Consider the following 8,176-nt stretch of genomic DNA (forward strand, 5'->3'; position numbering starts at 1 on the left):
AGCAGGTTGTCTATGAATTTTTGAACATTTAGTCTTGGAAAAGAAACAAGTTTATAAAAACAGTGGTATACCCTTTTCATGAGGAAAATATGTTTCTTTTAGTGTCTGAAATTTTTCTGATTGCCCAGGATACTATTTGTGAGTGGTCGTCTTAACCTTATTTTCTTATTATGTGTATCCTGTAGTATCATGGCCTGATTATAGTTGACTCCTGATACTTAATTGGTCGGAGGAATACTTCTGTTCATAAGTTGCTAGGTATGAGTGAGAGCCTGCCTTTTATCAGTGGTCAGAGTGCTCCGTGTTTCTCTTAAAATAATTTAGAAATTCTTTAAAATTATTTTCTGTTGGTTTTGAGGATGAGCTTCCATATTCACACTTAAAGACCTGAGTTTTTTTCTGTATTTTACTCCCTTCTTCTGAGATTTCTCAGGCAGCAACAGTGATGAATTAAAATGAATACTTGAACTAGAGAACATTAAGGACTTACACGGGTGGATTGAAACATGACTTCGTATTCTATTTGAACAGTAACAGATTACTTAAACGGCTGGATAATAGAAATTTAATAATAGCTATTAATATGTATTGCTGGGGAAAAGTAATACAAATTTGTACCGTGAACTGCAGGTTAATTACTTTTTAAATGACAGCAGATGAGAATGACCATGGTCTTATAACCTGGTAGCAACGCAACTGAGCCACCAATGCAATAGGGTGGTACAGCAGCAGATGCTCTCCAGTCTGTCGAATCAGGTATTTCCAGCAAGGGGAAAAGTGTTAGTGTCACTGCATAGAGACCTGTGAGATTTCTTCTACACGTATCTTCCACGCGTTTCTGATCACCCAAGAAAGATTAGTTCTAACTGGAGTGATTGCAGGGAGGGCTACCACAATGATGCCAGGAACGGCAAGTCTGTTTTACAAGAAGAGTTGAACTTGTTTTGACAAATAAAATGAAGGATGAGATGATGCAAAATTGCTCTCCACAAAAATAGGGGAGTTGGGCCTAGTCGTCCAAATGCAGGGCCTTTTGCGATAGGACAAGGGGTAATGGTTTTAAACTAAAAGAGGGTAGATTCAGACTAGATATAAGGAAGACATTTTTTTTTGCTGAGGGTGGTGAAACACTGGAACAGGTTGCCCAGAGAGGTGGTGGATGCCCCATCCCTGGAAACATTCAAGGTCAGGTTGGACGGGGCTCTGAGCAACCTGATCTAGTCAAAGATGTCCCTGCTCATTGCAGGGGGTTGGACTAGATGACCTTTAAAGATCGCTTCCAACCCAAACTATTCCATGATTCTGTGAAAAATACTAATGGGAATAAATATTAGTCAAGAGCAATGCGTGTTGCTGTTCAGTACTGGCAAAAGAACAAATGATATCTGATTATGAATACATTGGAAATATGGAACAAGTTTTCTGGCAGTTAGGAGGGAGTATCTGGAACAGACTTCCGATGGGAGTAACAAACACAGAGTTTTGTGGAAGCTTTTTGTTTTGTTTTTTGTTTTTACAAAAGCAGAATAAGAACAACAATAACAACATGGAAATTATTTTAAGAACTCAGTTTATGAAAGCAGTTAATTTTAGATTTGTCTGAAAGCATTCCATGGTGATGGAAAGCTGGATTTGATGGCCCTCACTTCTGTATCCCATGTTTGGCTATTTTTCTATTAATTTTGTCATCTATCCATTTAGTATGTCTGTTCATTGTTCTTGTCAGAGGCTTTCTGTTTTAACCCGTTGTATCTTTATTACCAGTGTGTGGGTTTACAGATGTATTTTTCTGCCCTAGAACTATTTAGAAACCTAAGTTCCTGCTTATGTTCACTTAGTATGAATGAGACAACAAAGACTGTAAACACTGTTAATTGAATTAGGGCCAGAGGGATTAAATTATTTGCTTCAGTTAATGCAGGAGGTTGTGGCATAGCAGGAAATTGAACTTGGATCTCCTCAATTCTAGTTCTTTGACCAACTGCAAAATGTTTCTTTCCTCTAACATTCTCACTTTAAAGTTCTTCATGTTTCTTCACCGTGTTGATCAGCCTGAGACCTACCAAGGATGCAGCAAATTACTAGTACAGATTAGATGGCAATTTATAACATTAAGAATGGAACCACTCCAATTTTTAACAAAAAATGCTGAAATTTTCCCAAGAGTGATGATACTGTTTTGAATTATCACACATATATAGTATCTCACATAAAGTTTTAACATAAATGGTTGAAATTAAAGGTCCCCATTTTTCTTTTTCATGAGGGGCTATTATGTAGCTAGGATGTCTGCCTGAGAGCCATACGACAATATTAATTTCCCATTGCTGTTGCACCTGCACCACTGCAGCTGAATGAAATACTGAGCTGCTATAACTTGATTCGCGGATACTTTTGAAGATGGCCCATTTATGTCTCTATGCAGTCTTTATACAAAGTCTGTGGACTTAAATTTGGGAACATCTTTTTTTAAAGAAAAAAATCTGTAAGTTCGAGTGAATTTCTCAGTTCACTGACAAAGCAAAAGTTCTTACGGTAGAAGTTTGAATGACATTGTCTTAACTGGGGGGGGACGGGGGGGACGGGACACATGACAACCAAAAAACAAACAAAAAAAACCCCACCACATTTTGTTGCTATGGTATATTTTTTTTTACAATGAGAAAATCCTTTGAAAATGCCAAAACCCAGGATACCCTGTCTGACCAACTAACATTATCCCTTTTATATGGAAAAACTGGAAGGTTCAAGAGAATCAGTCCTTTTGTCTTGAAAACTAGCCTCTAATTCACTCCAAATATGCCATCATTATGTCATTCACTGTTCTGGTCACAGTTAGTAACTTAATATGGAAGCAGAGTAATAGAATGGCGTAACAAGACATTGTGTTGTCACACTGGACTGAAACATACAAATTATATATTATTGATTGTAAGGTTTATGATACTCACTTATGCACTTATTGAGCCTTTCAGGCTAATAGTTGATATACAAAAAATGCATTCAGTAAATATACAATATAGTAGAAAAAAATTTTAAAATAGACGTTACAAGAATTGATTCACAGGTCTTCTGTCTGTCAGTCTTACATGGAAAGAAGCGTAATATACAGAACTGTTTCCTTGGTGTTTAACTGAGCTGTGAAATCCCTATGAGTGGAAAATGATGCAGGTGCTAAAAGCATACATGCTATAAAAAAAGGGATAGGACAAATTTATGAAGTAAAATCCAGTAAGTCTATTTTGTATAAAAGGCAGTGCTGTGGCTTAAGCTGTGCTCCAAGCTGTGCTAGAGGCTGGTGAAACATTTTAGGGAGGTATCACTGCACTGCCTACTATGTTTTGTCTTCCTGGATATTTGCGGTTAACCTTTGTCCGAGACAGGGTATCGAGTAAGATGGATCTTTGGTTTAATTCACTATAGATACCTTTCTGTTTTAGTATAGGTATATTTAAACATGTATGATAAATGAAATTGAGGAAACCCGTTTCTGGCTATTAATTGCAGATAAAGTTTTACACCTTGAAGAAACCACTGTAATGTAAAAGCATACTAGCAAATATTTTTTAAAATATATAGTTTGCTAGGTCCTGTATTTTTGCTAGGCATCCCTTTTTAATGATTGAATGTCTGTAATACAGAAACTGGACCACATTTCATCAGAATTGTAAGGTAAATAGATCACAAATCTTAAGTAAAATTCAGAATTACTTTCATCGATTATCTGGGAGAAACTATCAGAGACACATTTTTTTGAGCAGGTAGAGAACTTGGATATGGCCCTAACTCTTCTGCATGCAGGTTGTAGAGCTTCATGGCTTTGAATTCCCTCCAAAGTGAGACAGTGCATAAGATTTCCTTGCCTGTCAGTATTTCTTAAATACAGTCTGAATGGCTTACTGTATTGAGCAATTAAATCTTGTATGGCTGAATGAAAGAGGATGATTTGTGTTTTGTGTCATTTTTCTATGCCAAACATATAACACAAATAAGCGCGAAAATATATATAAATATTTTAATGTAGATCTTTTTTCTCCTGTGAAGGACTCCAGAAACAATGAAACTCCTCAGTTAAGTTGTCATTACAAGAGGATCAGTGCATGTAATTATCCCTGTTTCCACCACCTTTCACTTTTTCCCCTCAGTTCAGCTTTAATGACAGTTTAAACTGCAGTTTTCTAGATGCCGTTAGCAAAACAGCTTTTAGACTTTTTGGACTGAAGATAAGAAAATACTAATTTAATTATGTATCTTCAGAGAATCAAATAGTAGAGTAAAAGAGTGGTAGGGATGTTTCACACTGTACACTATATGACTTGACACTTTGAAAGTCATGAAGAGTAATCCAATGCCATGGATTATTTTATTGCCATATAGAAAAAATGTCACATATTAAAGATGTCAGCAAGTGTGTGGCTGATCAAAACCTGTCTACTCCTCTTGATGTGTTCAATTTTAACATGTTACACTTAGTGTACCAGACTCTATCTAGCTGTAATCGTAAAGTCTGTGGGTTTGTTCTCCTCATTATCCTGGAATCATGTGTTTGGTTTTTTTTTCTCTTTCCATTTAGATGCAGAGCCTGAAAGGTGGTACAGAAGCCATAGCCCATTTGGACCAGTTAGAAGCTGATTATTATGATCTACAGCTTCAATTATATGAAGTGCAGTTTGAGATCTTGAAATGTGAAGAGCTGCTGCTGACAGCACAACTTGAAAGCATCAGAAGACTGATGTCAGGTGCTTTATGCATTTTAATTAAGACATAATCTGTAAAAGATAATTCTCTTCCTAAGAGTCTAGTAAAGCCTGTGGGAATGAAATGAGAACAGATTCTTCACCATGTAAAGAGGTGGATCTTCTAACCTAAGTACTGTTAAATTAAAATTTACACCTCTTCATAAGGCATATACATACACATACAGAAGTTTTGCTCTGGTTCTCCTTGCCTGTGTTTGGGAATAAGCGTACAAGATACTATGTAAGTTTTGGAAAACTAACTTCAGGGAGGAGCAAATGTCTTAATTACTGGGCTTGTCTCATTAAAAATTTGCATTGGTATTATGCATTTCTTTGAAGTGATTGGTTTTCAAAAGGTATTCCTGCAAATCAAGAGCCCTTCAGCTAAACTTTGAAGCTTGTTGTATTGCCATCTCACTGATTTAGAGCAGTGATGCAAACCTTATGTTTCCAGAACCTACTATACCTTGTGTACTTACAAACTATGGAAATGGTAAGGTAAATCATACAGCGTTTTTGAATCCAGTTCTTTCCTTTGGACCTTTGTATAGTTAATGTTTTTATTCACACAAGCCCTGTTTTATTGTTTAGTGCATAGGGCTTGCATAGCAAATTTCGTTATGGATAGAAAAGTCACTTAAGAGAGAGTTGAAGCTGGATTGTATTGTGAGTTGCCTCTGGAAAAAGAGAAAACATAGGTATCACGGATTCTTCTCACTGTTACGTGAATCTCCTCTTTTTAGGCTTCTGATCGCAACAACTGTAACTGCATGTATGGAAGATGAGGATTTAAAACTCTGTAAATGACTTAAAGAAATGTGGCAGCTTTGACCGGGTGCCTCTGTGGAGAGCTAGTTAGTGCTTTAGAGAGAGAGAGTTTTTGTACTTGGGAAATCAGACATTTAATTTTGGTACTAAAGGCACGGTATGGTTTGCTTACCTGCAGACTAAAGGAAATCCCTTGAATGGGAGGCTGAGAAGGATTGTGTATCAAAATCCTTTCTCTTTGATGTAGTGATAGTAAAACCTAAGGGCCCTCAGAGGTTAAGTCTGCTATAAAAACATCGTAGGTCATTACAACTTGTCACTGATGTTTTCTCCAGAAATCTCAAAAAAAAACCCCCATCCCCACAACCTGACCCAAAATAAAACAAAGCCACCAGTCAGCTAAACAACCAACCCTCTCCTTCCCCCAGGGCAACAAAACAGTTCACTGTTCTGGCTTCTTCTGCTGTTTTAAATTTGTAGAGTATTCTTTAATATAAAATTCAAAAGTGTCTTTTTTCAATTAAAGACAACTGTCTGTGTTAGAAAGAATTACTGTTTTTTAACAAGTCTTGGTTAATATCCCATAGGACAAAAAGTTAAAAATACAGTTCTTATATATGTGGGAATTTGGTTCAAAGGATAAAATTACCTTTTTGGACTTTACTTATGTGGAGGGGATAGAACAATAATGTGAAGAATATGACACTGAAGTGGCTACATATCTTCAAGACTGTTCAGCACCTAATCTGAATGAAAGCATCTAAAATATATAGTGGTCTTTTAATATGTGTTGTTTCCTATGCAGTCAAAGAGAAAAGGATGGTCTGTTGCATCTTCGTTATGCTTCCTTTTTGAAGTGTACTTATAGTCAGTAAAGTAATAGCCTTTTAATTGTGCACATCTGTATGATTTGAAATACATGTGTATTAGTGACTTGTAGAGGCTGTTGCTGTTCTTTACTCTGACTGTATTGGCTCTGCAGAGATATTTCAGAGTTTTGGATTCTGTTTTGATTTGAGGGACATCAGCAGTACTGCTAATGAAGTCCCAACAGAATTTTTTGAGAGCATGATTTGATTTGACTGCCAGTTGGTTGTAATCTAGAAGAAAAACATTTTCTTTTGCCAGTTCAGCACATTGGATCTGAAAAGTATCAAATAATAATAGATTGTCATATTATAAACAACAGTAGTAGTTTTTTACTGTCATTAAAATACCTGCACTGAAAGTCACAAAACGTGAATTTATTAGGTTAGAATTTTAAAGGGTCTTATCCTATTCATACAGCTATTTGTATATCCTTGTAAGATGGTTTTGTAGTGGATGCATTGCTGTCAACAGAGGATGTCATAGTAGGTTCCTGCTTTGGTTGGAGGGTGGGTTGAACGAGTGCGAATGGTGTGGATCGTATCTAAAGAGGAATAATTCTAATGGTTTTATTTTAAGTGGTTGAGTCATTAGAAGCTTACCAAAGAAGCACTTACCAAATTTATAGGCATTTCAAAAGCTTAAAAGCTGTTTGTAGAAAACTCTTGGAATGTTTGATGGAGGTTGCAATAGAGTTGCCAAGGTTGTTTTGTTTTCAAACAGTAAAACATAATTTAACATTATGTTCTAGAACTGGTAGATTTGACTGGTTTGCAGCTGAGCTATTGGGGTTTCACTTGTAAATTCCTGTCTTTAACTCTCCGTGAAAGTGTTCTAAAACAAAATTTGCATGTAAATTCTCCCATTTAAAGTGCATGGCAAAATATAATTGTTGTTAGCCATGAGTCTTATTTTTACTCACTGATGTCTCAAAGTGGGTTCTAGTGATGTGACAGTTTTACGTATGAATGAAACTTTATGTGTTGGGGTTTTTTAACTGAGCACTAAAGTAAAGAATCTAGTAAGTCCGATTTTACCAGTTTTTATTTTAAGGTTAGTATAGTGCTGTACTTTTCTTTTCTCGTCCTGCCATGTCTTCTGCTGAGCTGAAATTAGCATGACAATCAGAATTTTGGTTGCAGCAGAGACTGTACACAAATAACATGAAGTGACAACGGCTTTTAAAATGGACGGTGTACTGAAGAAAACCCTGCTCCTCTCCCCAGACAATCTAGTAGCAGAAGTAGGAGGAGGTTATGGTCTTGCTGAAAGTAGTTGATGAAGTTGAAATGAGAAGGCTTGGTGGTGCTGCAGAGTAGACACTTGACAGTCATGGCAACTGTATCTGCCTGTTTCAGCCAGTAGTAATGCATATCCCTCTTGGTGTATTACAAAAATATCATACTTGGTATGCCAGTGAAATAAGGAACAAGAGGCCTTTGCTGCTTCTTCATCCCAGCATTCTGCAAGGATTTATAATCATCACTCAAAAAACTCTTTCCTTCTTGGCAAGAGATGAGAAGGCAGCATTCAAAGATGAGCTCAATGTTATACTGAATGCTTCACTCAGGAGGCTAAAAATCATGAGTGTTGATAAAACTATTAGTAATGACCTCCTTTTCTGGCCTGTAATGCTTTGAAGGATTGCCTTGAAGTTAACCGCCCTCTGCTGCCTCTGAGCAGAAGCAGTGACTGGGAGGTCAGAAACATCCTAACAGAGGATATTTGGTGTTTTGTTGTCTGATTCCCCTTTCATGAAATTAATAGTAGGTTGTGGCAGAAGAATCTCATGGCAAAGATTT

The 8,176-nt window shown here is 36.7% G+C and overlaps 1 protein-coding gene across 1 annotated transcript in view; it reads left to right on the top strand.

The window, feature by feature from the left end:
* The window catches only part of JMY (junction mediating and regulatory protein, p53 cofactor), a 70,342-nt gene that overhangs the window by 46,502 nt on the left and 15,664 nt on the right, over window positions 1-8,176 (top strand). Inside the window, exon 5 of the mRNA XM_009327257.1 lies at window positions 4,574-4,739. Coding sequence (XP_009325532.1) covers window positions 4,574-4,739 — 166 coding nt within the window. The remainder of the gene's footprint in view (window positions 1-4,573; window positions 4,740-8,176) is intronic.

This window comes from Pygoscelis adeliae, unplaced genomic scaffold (genome assembly GCF_000699105.1).
Source record: "Pygoscelis adeliae isolate BGI_AS28 unplaced genomic scaffold, ASM69910v1 Scaffold26, whole genome shotgun sequence".
Lineage (NCBI taxonomy): Eukaryota > Metazoa > Chordata > Aves > Sphenisciformes > Spheniscidae > Pygoscelis > Pygoscelis adeliae.